The sequence below is a fragment of the Ptychodera flava genome, chromosome 17 (genome assembly GCF_041260155.1).
Source record: "Ptychodera flava strain L36383 chromosome 17, AS_Pfla_20210202, whole genome shotgun sequence".
In the NCBI taxonomy this organism is placed as follows: domain Eukaryota; kingdom Metazoa; phylum Hemichordata; class Enteropneusta; family Ptychoderidae; genus Ptychodera; species Ptychodera flava.
The window spans coordinates 7,480,876-7,501,140 of record NC_091944.1 but is presented as its reverse complement, the minus strand read 5'-3'; the positions used below and the strand labels follow the sequence as shown (position 1 = coordinate 7,501,140).

At 37.4% G+C, this 20,265-nt stretch overlaps 1 protein-coding gene across 1 annotated transcript in view; it reads left to right on the top strand.

Moving 5' to 3' along the window:
- Positions 1–20,265, top strand: part of LOC139116452 (FK506-binding protein 2-like) — a 63,324-nt gene that overhangs the window by 39,613 nt on the left and 3,446 nt on the right. The window contains exon 2 of the mRNA XM_070679078.1: positions 19,667–19,729. Coding sequence (XP_070535179.1) covers positions 19,667–19,729 — 63 coding nt within the window. The remainder of the gene's footprint in view (positions 1–19,666; positions 19,730–20,265) is intronic.

Genomic DNA, 20,265 nt, shown 5'->3' with positions numbered 1-20,265 from the left:
TGTACACCAACGCTAGGTACAATAAAATGCATAAAAAGCTCTTCAAGGGATCTGCACGTACATTAATTGGCTTTGCTATTATGGTAATACTCAAAAATATGGACAGGAGTCATGAAAATGAAAATTTACTCTGCTCGACAACATCTTGTCAAAATTTCCTATGTGTGACTGACTTACACTTGTCCAAGGTGTAGCTTACATGATTTTTGACGTGTTCGTCTGGTTAGGGGCCGTCGATAATTTTAACCTCCTATATGAGAAATGGAACTCACTGTGGGTCATAGGTTTCAATTCAAGTTAGCTTTATTTCGATTCTTATGCTTAGAGACGCTGTAAAATAAGCATGGAAACCGTGTACATGCTGAATACTGAATCCCCGTTCATGTTTTAGTTTGAGATGTCTGAAGTTCAAAAGTCTGTGAACAGTTTAAATTTCCAACATTCTATTTCAGCAATTTATGGTGTTTGAAGAAGTGTTAAAGGGAGCGACACTCAGGGTTGTTATAGGACGTAACGAATTTTCCTTCCATTGCTTCCAGCAATAATCGGCTGTGACATTTCAAGTTAAAATACCATATCCCTGCTTTCGCTCGTATGTTTGCAGGATATCCTCTTTTCTTTTACTCATATCACTTGGCGCCTTAAGGAGGTGGACTTAGTCTGCAACAGTAACTGATTGGTTCAGATGGCAACCCCATTCTCTCTGAACTTTAAAGCTAAACGCATGGCGCCTCACATTGGCTAATAAGAGCGAACTAGTTGTAGATAAGCTCACCTACTAGCGGCAGTAACATGTTTCCTGAATCGAACCAACTTTTGAGTCAGAAGTAATTAATTTTACGCGCCTTAAAACTCAATGCCGTCTTATGCGGTATACGTAATACAATGTTCTACACTCCACATATTTCCTTTATGTGCAGTCTATCTGCGACCAACAGGATGTTCGTTTGGCACTGGGACCAAAACGCCGTGCTTATTCGGTTCTATTCACAAGACAATGAAACAAAAATACACACTTCTATAGATTAAACGCAAACCATCAATATATGAACAATTTTTGGAGTTGCTTTCCCTTTACTAACCCCCTGATAATTGTAATGTGAAGTGGTCTCCGACTCCGACTCCGCCTCTGTTTCTGTCCTTGTCTGTCTCTCCGTTCCGCCTGCCTGTCTGCCTGTCTGTTTATATCTCTGTCTGTCTGTCTGTCTGTCTGTCTGTCTGTCTGTCTCTCTGTCTGTCTGTCTGTCTCTCTCTCTCTCTCTCTCTCTCTCTCTCTCTCTCTCTCTCTCTCTCTCTCTCTCTCTCTCTCTCTCTCTCTCTCTCTCTCTCTCTCTCTCTCTCTCTCTCTAACTACAGATTGCCGGGCCTTGCCAACAATTCGACAAGTTCCTACACATCTTCTGAATAACGTTACTGCATTTTCAGCTTTTTAATGCTTGACTTCCATGCGCTACCGCAATGCGTCCTCGCATTGTTCCCAGTCAACCAAATGCCTCATTTACGTATACAGCAGGCGAATCGTGTTCTGTGATCGTGCAAGCAACGATGGCCACGCATTATGTCCCGGACCCATCCCGAGTAATAACAGTCTGCCCTTCCGATACCAATAAAATTAAGAGTTTACTCTCCGTCACACCTAATAATTCATGTCAATAAAACATCATTCTATACTAGGCCGGAATCAAATTGAAGTCGATTTGTTCAGAGATTTTCAAACATTCAAGGCCTTAGGGCGTCATTTATCCTTCCCAAAATACATTTTTGATTGATTTTTTCATCTCGAATTCTTGTTTTAGAGTCACCTGGGCAACTGGCATTATTAACATCGTTGCTGATATCAATCTGATGCGATGGCTGTGAATTGGATTACAGTTTTATTATGTGAACTTTATGGCAGCTGTCATGTCGTGCACAGGAATGGATCATTTCTGGAGGAATACGCGCCACGTTAAGTGACGTAAAAGCAAAAGGGAACAAACGGGCAATGTATTTCATACAGCGTACTTCTCCACGAAATCCGATAAAAGTTCATTGAAGTATGGGTGAAAGCCTCGCTTTCAACTTCACTTCTGTATTATTCCCTTTACTTATTCTATAAAACGTTTTGGCACACTTTGTATTCAATGATGCTGCATTGAACTCGTTAATAATATGACTAGACTACACGAGCCTACACTCGACCAGAGTACACCATACTAGACTACACCACACCACACCACACCACATTGCAGCGCACTGCACAACACTACACTACACTGTACTGCACTACACTACACTCACTGCGCTTCAGTGCACTACACTACATTGCACAGCAGCATTTTACAAGTGATATAGCCAGTAAGTGATGACGTTAAAGATGTGTGAACTTATGTAAGTTAGGTCAAAGTTTACGTCCTGAAGGATTCTAAATTATTTTAGGGTTAGTGTTAGAAATGGGGGATTGGAAACCTAGGGGGAAATGATTGAAAAGAAGGGTCTCTATTTTCACGAATTTCACCTCGTTCCCTCTTATTGTCTCAACCGAACTCGATACGGTTAGGATGATAATGTTATGAAGGAACTGTTTGATTTACTCTGTTCACTTGTAGTGAACAACAACAACGACCGATGTTGTTTCAATCAATGGATGGACAAAAGTTTAACCAGATCGATCACTTGAATGAACTCCATTGTTCAATCACGACTACTGTAAAACAGTCTATTTTCTATGCGGTATCCTGGTATAAAATATTTATTTTGAACACGATACTGTGAGACATGTCTTCAGTAATCAGTGCACTATCGTAAAGCGTCGACACTCTGGCGGCAGACAAATATCGATTTATAACAATCACTTGCGTATCATATAAACCAAAAAGACTGAATGCGGAAGGCTTGCATAATGCAGACAGAAGCAACATTACCTTTGAACAGAGAAAGAAGACTTTTAGGTAAAAATAAGACATATAGGCTTGCGTTTGGCACCGCTTGTTGCGAAGGTATTACAAGTTATGTACAGAGTTGATGAACTGCCTGTAATAGGCTTGGGCGCAGAGTAGAGGACGAATGACGGAACAGCTGCCGTGACAGCACATGTATCTTGAGGAGGACCCGTATGAGAAAGGAAGTTTGTTGGTCCTCACAGGAATACCTCAGTTGTTAGAGTTAAAGGTAAATGCATTTTGGACCGACACAGGCTGTTTACAGTTCAAAAATTATACAACTTACTTGGTCTGATGTGCATTTGTAATGGACATTTTTGAAAGGACACTAGACAGAACAAAACACATGAGCATTTTTCTCACAGAAAGACATTTCAGCAGTTTATTTATCGCAATGGAATGTGACAGTTGCTTCCTTAATCTTGCATCAACCGTTTTCCTCTACTTTCTCCATCAAAACACCCGCATCTGCAGACAGGGCACCTGAGATTGAGTGTAACAATGTGACCACACATACATTGACTGTGAAAGCAGTAATACAGATTCAAAGATTGCAGGGACAGTATTTGACTCAAATAAAGACGGATACTACGCATGTATATTACGATTAAGGGTAGCTACAACGTCGACAACGGAATTAACGCACATTAATCAAGGGTATGTCTATATCTGAGAACATGGCAAGATAATGCAAATCCTGAGAAAACCCCTTTTCATGAAATAGCCAATGTCTATAAATGTGTTACCATTTGGCATAAGATGGTTCCATCGTTTTCAGATATTACCGGTACGCATTGAAAAAAAGGTTTAATAATGCTATTTTAAACATTATATCTGCGTCATACTTTCACACTCATCCAAATCGCTTTCTGTTTCTCAGGTTGAGCTTAAAACGCTGGTTTGATTTATGACACGTTTTAATAACGTTATTAGTTTCCTAAAAATCGGTATTTAGATGAACGGATAAAGAATGATCACATTAATTGGATGAAAGACATGATATTTTTCGATTTTGCTGACGTTATCATTGAAGAAAAGTAAATTAGATTGTCAATCCAAGAATTATCATTAGTGTTGTTTCCATGTTTTTGGGTTTAGATACACATATATATATATATAAATATATATATATATATATATATATATATATATATATATATATATATATATATATATATATATATATATATATAAATATATATATATATATATATATATATATACTCAAACTAATTCATAGATATTTTCACATATAATACGAAACGCTGATTTGTTTCTGTTACAAGCAATTTCTCGTGGATGATTCAGATTTTTTATACAGAGAAGAATGACAAATATACGAAGTGCATGTCTGTTAAAAGTCTAGTTTATTGTCATTTGTAATCTCTCTGTTATTTGATATAATCGTCATGACGTGAAAGGACCATTTAATCTTTGAATAAATTAATCATTGAATCCATTTTACCATTGTTTCGACTCAAGCATGACATGTGCACATCCATCAAACAGCCTTTCTCATTCTCTGCAGCTTGTCATCCTGAAAACCATCAGACAAATATCAAAAGTGCCAAACAAATATTTAATTCATTAGTTTATGTTTAGAAAGGGAGTTGCATTAGAGCATTCCACTTTCTACTGTCCGTCTGACATGACCGTGGCATTCACGAATTTCAAGGTACTATTAATCTTTAAATCGAATACTTTTCATATTTTCCATGGTTTGCTGTAAATATACCACAAATTACAATATTTTAATGGGTCAGACGTGGAGAAAACTAAGACTCTCAAGAGTGCCTTCCGTTGAAACAACAGAATTGTGTCAATTCCTAGCTTAGTATGACGTATTTAATAAGATATGGCCGCAGTGATCGACAGAATTGATTCATGTAGAGGGCGCTCCAATGGTTTCTAGGATTTATCTCGTCATAATAACTTAAGTTCTTCTCATGGAAAGGTAATTTTGTGTCTCCCTGATGCAATAATTGGAAATTACATATCAGCATCTCGTCCGTGGATGTAAGCCCTGTCAAAATCGTTTAAATGGCAATTTCCCATCCCCGCAGAGTGGGGTCACAGGTCACACTAGAGTAAAATTGGGGAATGTTGCCTTCCTTTGAGAAAAGGTTATTGCATTTACTTCTCTACTGGCTTTACTGTATCACACTGTGTAATAGATCCGTGAAGGATTTAATGGGTAAACATCGGGATGATATCGAATTGCTATTTTTTCCCACCGCTTGTTTACTTTGCGTGTGCCGCAGGCTGCGATTACAGACCGTGTGTTGTATTCGTCTCATGGCTACGAAAAGAACATCCCCTTCCCGGATTAGATTTCTTCCGCTTTGAAAGTAATTTGTGAAAAAACTGTAATTTTGTCAGGGATTTGCATGGTCTAGTTTCTTTTGATATGAATATTTCAGTATATTCTTACTGGCCACACACATGTAAGACGGATAATCTGATCTATTCACAGGTACCTGGCTTATTAAAACGTTACCCAGACATGTAATATCAAGTAAGTGCTAAAAGATCTCTTTGCACAGATGGAAAGAAATTGAAACTACCTAATTAAGTGAAAACCCTGACATCATGCTACTTGTAGGATGATTTCAACATTAAGCCAGTGAGACGCAAATGAAATGCAAGAATACTTTAGTTTATAAAATATTCTTTTGTATTAAAGCGTCAAACAATGGCTACAATGCGAGTTTTCGATTAAATTGTCGGCACATAGACAGAATCAGCGATTCGATCTTATCTGCAACTTACATAGAATACAAAGAAAGCGATACGCAATCTTTGTCCTTTACCAGAGATACTCATGGACGAGTTTACTGATGCTCAACCAATCTTATGTTTGATACTCATTTAATCTTATATTTAAATTATTTGATGTTTACCATATCCATTATATACTTGTCTATCTTAACTTTCGAGATTATTAGCAGTTTCTTCGGGCATGATGGATAAAGTCACTTAAATATCTGAGTTACCCTTTCTTGTTCCTACGTGATTCAAATTTTATGAGAATATGAAATAGAGTCAACAGTTTATTCAGAAAGAGACAGTGATGGAGTAATTAAATACATGTCAACTCTGAAAGAAATTCTGACATATCATTGGAACATCCAAAGACAAGAAGGTGCGTGATATGTTATTTAAAAATGATTGTCATGTATGCAAAAGTGCTGAAACCGAGTCATGTAGTTGAAAACTTTGAAGCCGAAGAAAAGAAAACAGTTGTCTTTTTGAAACAGTCTGATGTTTTAGGCGCTGATAACAAGCAATGGCTAAGAGGTGAAGAAATTCTTGCAGCTATTGCTGAAATCGTACCAATTGAGAATATCAATGGTCTACAACGCATCCGTGGGTTATGGAGGATTTACCCGAAAGACAAAGCGGATATGTTGATACTTGTACAACACGGGTTGACACTTAGAGGCAAATCGGTAGATCTGTGGGATCGGAATCCGTTTAGGCGAGAGTTGCAGGAAGATTGGACTAAAGTCATGATAAAAGATCTTCCGTTATCGATAGATGACAGTGCTTTAATAAGCGCTTTGGTCGGTATGGGTCTCAAGACAAAGACCAAACCCACTAGACTGAGATGGCGGATAAATGGGAAACTCACAAATATATATAATGGTGATCGTATAGTGTACATTGAAAAACCAAAAGATGCACCATCCAAATTTTTCAAAGTTGGAAATTTCTCTGCGAGACTTTTTATCTCACAAAGTCAAGAACAAGAAAAACGCTGTAACAACTGTTTGCAAACTGGACATTTTCAGTCTCAATGCATAAACCCATTGATATGCAGATTATGCTCAAGTGCTGGCCATCTTGCCAGAGAATGTGTTAATGCGATGATGCACATGACAAATAAATCGGGTGGAGAGGACAGGCACCTGTTAAAAGACACAATGGCAGATAGGCATGTCACCACAATTCCTGTCACAGCACAACAATTACCATCGAACACTCCACAGTCATATGCCACAGTTGCGTCATCGCACTCAAATGTTGAACCGGTACAGGACTACTCAACATCATCGGATCAGAAGTACTCCCAAAGACAAATAACGTCGTTCTTTGCAGGGAAAGCAACTCAAGTGACTAATGCGGAGACTTTATCAGTTCACGGAAAAGACAAAGAAGATAACAACAGTGAAACATCGTCACACTTCAGCGGAAGTAATGATGAAAAGTATGTTGATTGTGACACTACTCGCGAGAATCCGTCAGATCTATCCGTGGAGTCACCAACCATACTACCAAGACAGAGATGTACAGATGAAAAGAATAAGAAGAAGCGCAAAAGAAAGAGGAAGCAAAAGACCGTATGACTGATAAACTAAGTGCTGTTACGTTTAACGTAAGAGGTCTTCGTGACCATGTCAAACGTAGGAATATTTTTCACTGGTTGAAGCATCAAAAGGCAAGTTTTTGTATATTACAGGAAGTTCATGGGGAGGGGATCGATATTTCCCAATGGAAGCGAGAGTGGGGTGGAGAAATTGTGTTGTCAGAAGGCATGCATAACAGTAGAGGTGTTGCTATTCTGATTAACAAGAGTTTTAACTTCCAGATTGATTACGTGTATACAGATAACTATGGTAGACTTGTCATTGTAAACGGCACTCACAATGGTGTCGGTTTTTCTGTTTGCGGTGTATATGCACCGAATGATAATGTTCAGAGGAAAAGTTTCATTTTGAATTTACTTGATATTATTGGTGAAAAATGTATATATGATAATCTTATAGTTGCCGGTGATTTCAACTGTGCACTTATCAAGAGTCTTGACACTACGTCGCAGTCTACAAAGGCTGATAAGTCCATTCGATCTCTTCGTAAACTTCTTCATTGTTTTGATTTAGTAGATGTTTGGAGAGAGCATAATCCATCATTACGGAAGTTCACTTGGAGGCGATTACATCCCAGTCCGATTCATAGCAGACTGGATTACATTTTTATTTCTAAGAACTTGTTGAAATCTGTAATCTCTGTCGATATCAGACCAGCTCTGTGTAGTGATCACATGGCAGTGTATTTTTCAATCACTCTTTCAAAGTATGATAGAGGGCCAGGTGTATGAAAATTTAATAAGCATTTATTAACAAAACAAGATTACGTAAAAGGTGTTCAAGATATCATAGCGTCTTACAAAAGCAATGATGATTCTGTTGATGCGAGACTTAAATGGGATTTAACAAAGAAAAGTATCAAAGAGTATACTATGCGTTACACACATAATGCTACAAAAGAAGGTAAGACTCTTATTCCAGAATTGGAAAATCAGTTAAGTATTGCTGAGCAGAATATGATCAACGACCCTACAGATGTTAATATAGAGATTTATGGTAATATCAGGAACCGTTTGGAAGACCTCTATAAAGTATTTGCCGAGGGAGCCCAAATTCGATCTAGGGCTTCATGGGTTGAAAACGGGGAGAAGAATACGAAGTATTTTTTGGGCTTAGAAAAATCGAATGCAGTTAAGAAGGAAATCGAAAGTGTGCAAATACACGACAGCCATGTTTCTGTTTCTGGCACTGAAAAAATACTTGATGCTCAGAAGCAGTTTTATGAAAATCTTTACAAAGCTAAGAGTAAAGACACTACATTGCATGAGTTTTTGGGGGATACACCCGTACCATTTTTAACAGAAGATCAAATGAAAATTTGCGAAGGTGAGTTACAAGAAAGAGTGTTTGAAAGCCCTAGATAGTATGGCTTCAAACAAATCACCAGGTTCTGACGGGCTTACAGCAGAATTTTACCATTATTTTTGGAAAGACATCAATAGTCTTGTTATAGCCTCACTGAATGAGGCATATAGAAGTGGGTCTCTTAGTGTATCACAAAAGCGTGGTGTTCTCACGCTCCTGCATAAGAAAGGTCCCGAAAGTGACCTGAACAACTGGCGTCCAATATCGTTACTTAACACAGACTATAAAATAGCTACAAAGGCATTATCTAACCGCTTAAAGCATGTTTTGCCTGATCTCATTCACAGAGATCAAACTGGTTATATTAAGGGTCGCTTTATTGGTGAAAATGTAAGGCTTATTTCAGATATTTTTCACTATTCTAAGAAACATAACATTGCGAGTGCTACCATTTTTGTTGACTATGAGAAAGCATTTGATAGTGTTAATTGGGAATACATTGACGAAGTACTACGACACATGAAATTTGGTGAGTCATTTCGACAATGGATTAGAACCTTTTACACAGATGTTGAGAGTTGTATTTTGTACAAAGGCTGGTGCTCCAGCTATTTCAAACTAGAAAGAGGTGTTCGGCAAGGCTGTTCACTCTCTGCCCTGTTGTTTGTTCTTAGCATAGAAATACTTGCCTGTAAGATCAGATGTGATAGCAATATACATGAGTTTCGTTTGCCTCAATATAATGATAGAGTATCAGAAGCTAAAATCTCTTTATTAGCAGACGATACTACGATCTTTGTTAGAGATTCTGTTTCAATTGAAAATGTGCTTAGTGTAATGGAGAACTTTCACAGTTGTAGTGGTCTAAAATTAAACAAAAAGAAAACACAAGCCTTTTTGCTTGGTGGTATGAAACCGAATGATAACTGGGTGAATAGTATCGGTGTAACAACCCAGCCAGTTAAAACATTAGGTGTGTATTTTGGATATAATGACTCTGAATGTAAAAAACTGAATTGGAATGGAAAGATTGATTTATTGGAGAACATTTTAAATTCCTGGAGCCGTAGACACTTAACTATTTATGGAAGGATTGTTGTTGCAAAAGCTTTGGCAATGTCAAAAATATTGTATCTGTCTTCTGTAATCGGCATGCCAAATGACATTTGTAATAAGGTTCAAGGGTAAATAGATAGTTTTGTAAAGCGTAAGCGCATTTTGTCAAACAAAATGCTTGAAAACGAATACAACAATGGTGGTGTTAAACATATTAATGTTAAGTGTCAGGTACAAGCGTTGCTAGCTATGTGGGTCAAACGACTGCTTGAATGTACAGGTGCTGTGTGGACTATAATACCACAGATGTATTTTCACTTGGATAACAATACCAGTTTATTATATCAGTATGTTATTTGGAGTAAGGTTCCAGATCATGTACATTCTCTCTTGCCACATTTCTATGTGGATGTACTTAATGCATGGTATAATGTAAATTTCAGTCGTGCTAGTGGTGGCCATCGAACTGAGTTTGGTTGGTCTAGCAAATTTAGATGCTTTTATTCAATTTCACCCGAGCAATTTAACTATGGTGTAATTATCAATGATTATGAGGTACCAGTTTGTAAATTTAAGTGTAAGACCTTTTACACTTTACTTGTTCAGCACTGTACATCACATACGGAAAAGTCACTTTTTAAATGGTTCCAAAAATTAAACATAGATCGAGATGAAATGGAGAATTGTGGTAAAATTTGGAAGAATATTTACACTGTGACCAAAGAAACGAAACTGAGAGAATTCCAGTGGAAAATCCTTCATCGTCTTCTTCCTTGTAACAAATATTTATTCTTTTGGAAAAAGACAGAGTCAATGAATTGTCAGGTTTGTCATCAAGTTGATTCTCTTGAACATAGGTATTTATATTGTCATATTGCTGAGAAATGTTGGAGAAAGGTTGGATATATTGTAACCAGCCTACTGGGTCGTACGATCACAATAGCTCCATCACATATTATCTTTTCATGTTTTTCTGATGGCACGATTCCAAAAAATTATCAAATGGTTGTTAAACTTCTGATTCTTCTAGGGAAATGGAGCATACACAAGTTTTGGGTTACAGAAATGAAAACACCTGTTGAAATTATACTTAAGAATGAGTTTGTGTTAAGATATAATTTTGAAAAAGAAATCTACAGAAGAGATGAAATGTTAGAAAGTTTAGGAAAAGTTGATAGACTTATGTAATTCTGACATATTTATCCTTTCCTGTAATACATGAAATTGTACTCATCTCTATCTTGATGTGGAATTTTACAAATAAAAGAAAAAAAAACAAAACAAACAAACTAGAGGATAATATCAAATGAATAAGTGGAATAGTTGATAAACTATGAAAAGCCTTAAATATTGAGGACTTCCTTCTAAAATGTGCATCGACAGCTGTCGTTTACTAAGAATTTTTGAGATTTAAGTGTTGGAACATCATTAGTATTTACGCAAATTATGGATCTACGAAACCTGAAGGAATTGGAATTGAACTGTAACGTTTACAAAAAGTGATATATTTCTGTACATGAACTAACTGAAATTAGTTATAAGTTTCTCTCACAATTGTAATACAGCATTCTTGACTTTGCACGCACTCGATGCGTCATACTAATTAAAATTTATGCCTTTGGAGAAAAGGTGCTTACATGTATTTGAGATCTGTTCATTCCGTAATATATGTTCATTACTAACTTAAGACATGACTGCGTTTACACGCTTTTGAGCTCAACTTGCATTTTTCATCTTTTTTATGTCCTCGGAGTAAATGCATTCTCAATTGCTAACGTGCGAGTTTTATAATGATAGGAACATGAAAATAATTTGTTCGACGATTACAGTCCCATATGCGCTGGCTAAATCCTCCTAGATATCACCAGATCTTGCGTGAGTACGGCGATTAGCAGCTTATTATTTCGCGTGGTAGAATTAACAGTAGATAAACCAAAGTTTAGAGGACTGCGTGAGAATTGATAACTTTTGTGATACTACAGAGATGCCTCGCTGAAATGCAAAAATTGACTTATTTCTACTTCGTTGGGACGATGAATTGAACTGAATATTTTATCCTCGTGAGATCTTAAGCGGGAATTACTGTTTTATGGTCACGTTTGTCCCATCAGCACTATGTGTATTCATCGTAGAGGCTACAAATGTTCGTGGCGGATGGCAAAGGCCAAAAAATTTCGTTAATTCTCTACAGAATTTACGCATTTGCATTTGTGAACGACTTATCCATTTATTAGACACTTTTCTGTCTACAAACACTTGCATTAAAAGCTGCAGAAACGGGAAAGGGATAGGCTGTGATCACTTGCCAGTACCTTCAACTTTCTTTTTACGTTAGAAAGTCTTCTGTTCTCCATGACATGTAAAAACATCTAGTGTGCAAGTTGAAAGGCAATCCCCATGGATATACATATGAGAAAATTAAAGTGAAATTTGTCCGAAATCCTATTATTGGTCGACATTTTTCTTGGATTTCGCGCTCTGATTACTTTTTCACTGGTAAGGTTTAGGGACTCTGTAATTATTTCAAGCGTATTTCATGCAGCAGGGAAAGCTATGTGACTAGAGGACAACAATTCTAGTTCAGTCGAGGTCTTTGAGACTAAAACCATACATGTGTTTGTCACTTGAGTTACGGTCGAGACATGGAAGTCCATTGACGTTACAAATTCTCTCCAATCTGCAATTCTCTAAATCTCCAATCAATCCGCAATCACGGGGTATTCTCCTTTCAGTTTGTTCAAAATTATTACCAACAACTTTTTGATAGGCACGTTACACTCAAGCAAATATAAAGTTCTGTGATTTTAAATTGCTTTAAATTCGACCGTCATCGGTAAATACAATTGCGGCTGATTTTTTAGAGAAGATTGGTATCATGTTTCTCATTGATTTAAAATAATCAAGAAAGAACTAGTATGAATATGTTCTGACAAAATATATTCGTTTATTCGCATATTTGCTGAGATCAGTGCTTTTCAGGCCTCCCGGGATGATGGAGGCAATAATCTTTGTAGTCGATGGAAATTTAAGTATCATATACACATGCGTCTAAGGCATCGTGAAGTGTTTTATTTGATCAATATAAAGATTGATGTGGGGATTGCGGATAAAGATAAATCTCGATTATCGCACGTGAGTGGCATTATTTCAAGGAATATAGCATATATACAATTCTCTGACCTCAATTATACCATAGCACACACTTCGCAAGCAACAACGAGAATACATGTTCCCAATTCGCGCCCACCTAAAGATAAAAGATTTGCTTGGCTAAGGAGTCTACGGTGGCGTAAGACGCATCTTCACCGGTTCAGTGTACACCTGTAGAGAGTTCTCCAAAAATCCAGGAAGATTACTCGGTGTTATTCAGTAGCATGTCCAACACTCTTAAAAGGAACACAATCTGTTGCTTTTATGTACTTGGTCTAGATCTCCATCAGCCACCACCACTAATATAGGGAGACAGATAAGTGCAAGATGACGTATTTACATTCGTAATTGTGACCGGCGAGTATTCAAACCATAAGTGTTTTTTCCTTGTAACCTATGTTCAGAAGCTATCCTCGAGATGTGTTATTTTCAAGCGGACCACACACAGAACATTGGTCCTCTCTCGAATTCTTTCTTACCGGTAGGCAGCTCACAATTTGTGGAATAGAGACCAGCCTCCCAGTAGAAAATGTCAGAGTTCTTTGCTATTCAACAGATTATTATAGACTAAGCCTCAAACCCTATTTTGTATTGTATCGTTGTGTGTATTAGCATTATGATTAATTAATTAAATCATTCATATATTCATGATTTTTTTAAATGTTTATATATTAATTCATTCATCCTCCCTATGTTTTTTCATCAGTTATCTATCTATTTCTTTCTTTCTTTGTTTGTTTGTGTTTGTTTGCTTATTTTTAGATCACATGTATGGAGATTTTGGCGTGTGAGGTAGAGCTCGACTTTAGGACATTAATATTTTATTATTCCTTAGCCTAGACGATGCATGACACGCAACAAGGCGACTGGCTTATCGATAAATCAAAGGTTGATTCTTCGAAAGTAAAACGTTCAACATGTCCCATGAGAGTCGATGGGCAAAGAAAAACGAGTGGAAGGCCTGTAAGTGGACAATCCCACTAATTTTACGGCAATGGATCTCCAAAATAAAACGCTTGGTTTAATAAAGAAATATTTTCAAATGGCCCTACTCCGCCAAAGGCTATTCCTTGCTGCCATTAATAAGACTTTCTTCAAAGAATACCTGAATGTTGTAAAACTTAAAGCAAGATTGAATACCTTACCCTATAGGATCGCTGGCAATGCGTGGCCATTTGACTCTGTCGCAAATGCCCGTTTTGAGTGCCATAATTACTGTCATATTGAACCCTCACTGGCATCACGGACAAACATCAGGGAATGTGAAAAGTGAAAATTGTGTCGCGATTTGGTACAAGTAGAACGGGGGATTTTATCGGTAGAAAGATTACCGAAGTTACAACGCTGCGTGGAAAAAAATGAAATTAGTAAAGTAAATGACTTAGTTGACCATGAAGTTAGGAAAAGATACGACACGGTTAGTCAGGGTTAGAGAAGCCGTTAGTTGTCTATAATTCAAACATCGATTGCTCTTACCACAGACAAACATAGAGAGACTCGCAACGGGTATTGTTTAAGGCGTGAAGCGGTTACGTAACCCATCCATGTTCGCCTCGCCTCAGGTTGCTCTCGCTTCTCTTTTCCGAAGAGTGCCGACCATGCATCATTCGGTAATTTTCGGATTTTCGCCAATTGTCAAGCGAAAGTATGTTCGGCTAAGTTTGTGTTGTTGTTGTCGTGTGGTGCTGAGCGGAATTGACGTGCTGGCGAAAACGGGAGTGTTTTGAGCATCAGGAAAGTGAGTTTTACCGTTTTAAAAATTTCTCTCATATTTTTATGAATATATAATGAGTGTGTTTGAACCAAATTTGAAAGTCTTTTATCAATACTGTCTGGTTTTACTCAATGGTTTACGGTCAGTCATACCTTCTTTTACACGTGCGTCAAGGAAGGACATGCTTATGAAACTGCTGGCGTGTTATGTTTTGATTGGCGTGAAGCAGTGTTCTGGCCTGAGAGCTCACAAAGTAACTATGGTTGCTACGCGACTGGCAGTACGATGCCATCTCGTCGTATTTTTCGCATAATCTCGTGCAATTATCAACCGCAAACAAAGCCTCCAAAAAGTTTAACACCTTTGAAGCTCATTTTAATATGAAAAGCCAATAGTCTACTGAGACGACAATGGAACAAAAGGCATGCCGCGTTTCCAGTCTGCCTATATTTGTCTGTGCTCTTACACCGTAGTATTACTGGAAAAATGCTCTGTGAGTACTATCTTTACCATCAAAGGCTTCGCGTACATTTAACTTGCAAATGCCACTTTGCCTGTGTACAATCTCGTTTAAGGATAATGACTTTGTGCCAAGATAAGGGTCAGATAATATTCTGTATGACGTAATATCGAAGATTCTACGTAAACGTTACGTAAAAATTACGTAAAACACGGTACTGTCTTCATTCGTGAAACAAGAGAAGAGACTGCCAGAAGTCGAACAGGGTAGCTAACTTTCCTGTATCTATAAATGCTATCCGAGGCGTATCATGAAATTTGCAATTTCTGTAGAAGGAATGCTATCACATTGTAGCGATCATCTAAATTAAAAATAAGACCGAAGAAAAAAAGATCCAAGATGAAGCCAAATAATCCAAAAACATATGCATGTATGTAGGTATGTATATATGTATACATACGTACAAACGTACGTATGTATGTATGTATGTATGTATGTATGTATGTATGTATGTATGTATGTATGTATGTATGTATGTATGTATGTATGTATGTATGTATGTATGTATGTATGTATGTATGTATGTATGTATGTATGTATGTATGAATATATGTATGTATGTATGTTTGTATGTATGTATGTATGTATGTATGTATGTATGTATGTAGTATGTATGTATGTATGTGTGTATGTATGTATGTATGTATGTATGTTGTATGTATGTATGTAGTATGTATGTATGTATGTATGTATGTATGTATGTATGTATGTATGTATGTATGTATGTATGTATGTGTGTATGTATGTGTGTATGTATGTGTGTGTGTATGTGTGTATGTATGTATGTATGTATGTATGTATGTATGTATGTATGTATGTATGTATGTATGTATGTATGTATTTATGTATGTATTGTATGTATGTATGTATGTAGGTATGTAAGTATGTAGGTATGTATATATGTACGTACGTACGAACGTTCGTATGTATGTATGTATGTATGTCTGTATGTCTGTATGTATGTATGTATGTATGTATGTATGTATGTATGTATGTATGTATGTATGTATGTATGTATGTATGTATGTATGTGTGTGTGTGTGTGTGTGTGTGTATGTATAGATTAATTTCATTTGTCATTTCATTCATACCATAGACATATGTGGGTCACGAGAGTTTAAACAATGAGTGTTATTCCGCTCAAGAAACATGGACATTAGCTATATACAATATGACGTATCGACAACATTCATTCGTTCTAATTTGCCTAAATTTGCATATGGCTCTAGATCTACTGCGGAATTTTTCATCGTAACGACACCTACGTTTGATGTTTCTCTTCTCTGGTATCCCCAGAGAAACAGCTTTGCTATTCTTGTTATCTTTCACACAATTCAATCTCAATACGAGCGACTTATAGAGAATACACTTCTAGAAATCAGGTTAACGTATGCGATTATAGGTATTTCCCGATCGTAGACACGTCACCGTCGATATTCTTGAGCAAGCGGCAAAAGTTGCAAGCGCACTGAGCCTTTCGCTTATCAGCACTGATAGGAATATCCGTGTCTTAGCGTTCACCTTTGAGACGCCGGCTTCTTAATAGCAGAGTCCCTCCACACTCTGTGTTAATAGTAATTACACGGATGTACGACTCCCGTCGGGGAATTCCTTCGACTATTAAGCACTGGTATCCGTTGAAACACCTCTTGTGTGTTTTCCACTGTCTTTCAAGACACCAGCTGAGAGATTACACGGCTGCCGGTGATAGTGTGAAGTGGGTCTACATGTTATATTGAGGCAGTGTGTATGTATGTATGTATATAATATATACGTAATAAGCTTATGCCTTACGCAGATAGCGTTTCTCGGTGTGTTTTGATTGTCTAACCTGTAGACTAGCCACGTTAAAAAATCACACACACCTTGCACTTCACATTACATAGCTATGCAATACGACAACTACCAAATGATCAACTGCTAATGTTACCCTTTCTTTAATCGGAGAAGCTGTGACTGACTTAGCATACACACAAACAATGGCCGTCTTGATGACAGTCATACTTTGCCAAAGAATCTTTTCGTTTTTTTCACCATTATAAGGGAGCGTCATGTTTTCAGTTCTTACATGGAGGTAAAACAGAGAACTATATGGTTCTAACAACACATTTGCATCGATTCAAATGTGAACGTAGAATGTATATTATTAGAGGGAACGCGAAAATACACTTTTACAATAAACTCAATCGAGAAATATTGCTATCGTTCAGCATTATATGCATACGCCAGCACTTTATTGACATTAGTGAAACAAGCAAACTTCAGAACTTTGACCAAAAGTGTCTCTTTTGCAGCTTCTTGATGACGATATCGTTGCGGAAGGTACACAGACTTCGATTAATTTCTCTGCAATGAATGCATAGATGATGATACGGTGTATGAAAAGCATTGTATGGGGTTGACATTCAATTATTGCTTAATTTTGAAAGGCCTTTTTCAAGGCGGGTGCTATTGATGCAGTGAGCATGTCTTCAAAATCATTGTGAGTGCCCGTCAGAGGTAATTCCAAGACTTCAGTAGAATGTAAATGCTAAGCCTTATACCTGAGTCATTTGTGTTTTTCCTGTTTGCTAAGGTTGTCTGTAATTAGGTCGATAAACTCTGACCTCCATGTAAAAGGATCACGCTCTCATGATTCGTCTCTGAACAATGTTATTCGGAAATGAGGTTTGCCATTGCAATTTTAATCGTTCGAAGGCCTAAAACAGTCTTTGTAGAGTCTAACAGACGTGTAGTTCAACAATTAGTTGACAATGTCCTTCTCTTTATCAGCTGTTTACCGCTTGAAACGACTGCGGCCATGTTAAAAATTACAAATTCCCCTTTCAAGGAAAACAATACATTCCTTCGGCTTACTTTCTGAATGTCCTGTGAATAATTCATGACAACGCAGCACTTGCCGTGTATCGTCGATTCGCCTGTCATTGCTCTGAGTCCTTTTTAATTTATTTACCTCCGTTAGGTAGAATGCGCCTCTGAGACAGATATTCGAACTCTCATTTTTTACAGCACTTTGCAGACTACCACTTGTGTGAACCAATTTTAAAACTCTCGAAGTAAGAACGATTTTCACCTCCTTAGATTTCCGAAAATCGAAAATATTCTTTTTCCAAATTTTCAATGTCAAATACCCAAACGTTAGTTAATTTGATGCTCTTATGACAAAGTTTGCACGATGGCCCTTGAATTTTATTCTTGATTTGGTTAGAGAAAGGTTGAAAATCTCACTCAGGAAATTTTCAGCAAAAATAATGAGTATTTTACTTTCGAGGTGCTTATTATCTTTAGGATTCATTAAAGTCTAAGCCACGTTGAGACTATTCAGTATAGCTGCCGCCAACCATTCGAAAGTGTTAATCGGGTTCCAGGGAAGCCTGACTCACCATACAGAATGCTAATACTGACTCTACAGGAACACGCGCCGTTGATTCAGATAGTTATGACAAAGTCGCATGTAATATAGACTGATGATTTGCATTAGTCAATAAAAAAACTCGAGAAACCTTGTGATTACAATGTCATTTATTTCCCTCTGTGACAATGGGATATATCCTTCTGTATCTCTCTGTCTATCTTTTTCTGTCTTTGTCTATATCTTTCTCCCTCTCTCACCCCTCTCTCTCTCGTTTCTCGTTTCAACATTAAAAGGCGATCTTGATGTTGTGATCTCGAGGTACACATATAGCTGGTCAGGCATCAACGAAAGCAACAGGCAGTTAGCTTCTTTGTCTTGTTTCGAAACTAAGAGGCGATGTTCATGTTGCGATCTCAAGGTACACATATGACTAGTCAGGCACAAAGAAAGCAACAAGCAGTTAACTTCGATCAGAGAAAAGTGTTTCTGAAAAATGCTGAACACTTGAACGTCATAGGAAGAATACAGATAACTGTAGGCTTCCATGTCCTTTACAACTATTATTAATGCGTTTAAAACGGTTGATGCCTCTTCAGCTGTACCCACTTCTTCCGTTTAATTATGTCTCGCCTAAAGACCAGAAGAAATTGGAGCTTAAGACGGTGAGAGGCCATATGAACTCAATCCCCAAGACGATTCAGGCAAGGAGTAATTTCTGCGAGGTTATTCATCCGTTACCATGGAAATTGAACTAATCATTTTTCTCTTGTAGTTCGTTATTTTTATACCCAGGGGAAGTAGACGCGTAATGCCACCGACAATCCCATGAGAATTCTACCGAATGTCGGTATCCCAAGAAAGTACTACCCTTGAATAGAGTCCTGAAGCTGTTCAGGATTAACGCATCGATGATAACCCGTGATAAAGCTTCTCTACACACGGCGCTATGACGTCTACATTATTAATTCTTGGAATTCAGTTCATCTTAGCACAGAGGGACCGTGATCTTAGCCGGATATGTGTTTTGTTTTACTCCTATCTAGACAGCGAGGGTATCAGTATGTCGCTTTTGATGACTCAGACCTTTACGTCGAGAAAGTCCGTCTTTCAAACTGGGAACTGTTTGAAACACTGAAACAAATTTTTCTCTTAATATCTGTATGATGCGTTAAACTAGAGTCTAAACATATCAACTAATGTGCTTTCAATCCTGTTTTTTCACCAACATTTTGAACACTCCATGTGCTTATAGTTCTCTTTCTCTACATTATATTACAGCACCGGCCTCGACACTGCCCTCACACGACAGCTTTCGGAGATTCTGTGATGTTCGAGTATAACGTAAGCCTCATTACTCTATAAACAAATACAGTCACTTTATCCTGCGCGGCTCTTTCTCTTCATAACTTTTTCTCATTTTTGCCGACTTTAAAATCACAGAATTTTGACACAAAGTTAGGCTATATGTTTGGCTGCATTCACAAACTGTTTCAAAGTTCAGATGTAGACTACAAATAGGATATTGGAATTCACCCAAAATCGTCATTTCACTTATCATGGTAGACTGCAGGTACGAAACTATAAATGAAGGTGAACATACAGCTATTGCACCTTTTGCGATTACACAAGAAAAGTTTGGGAACAGGGTGACTTATCTCAACTGTCAGGAAACTAGACACAATTAACATATTTGTATAAAAGGGATATAAAGTGTACCTGTTGGCCAATCAAGTATGTTTTGTTCTGTGTATCGACTGCAGTTTCTTGTTCTTCTCCCGACAACATACTAGAATAACAAAATTCTGAATAGTAAATATTCTGTGTATGTTTGTGTAACTACCGCAATCATTGTTATTGATGACAAATGAAGTCTAGCC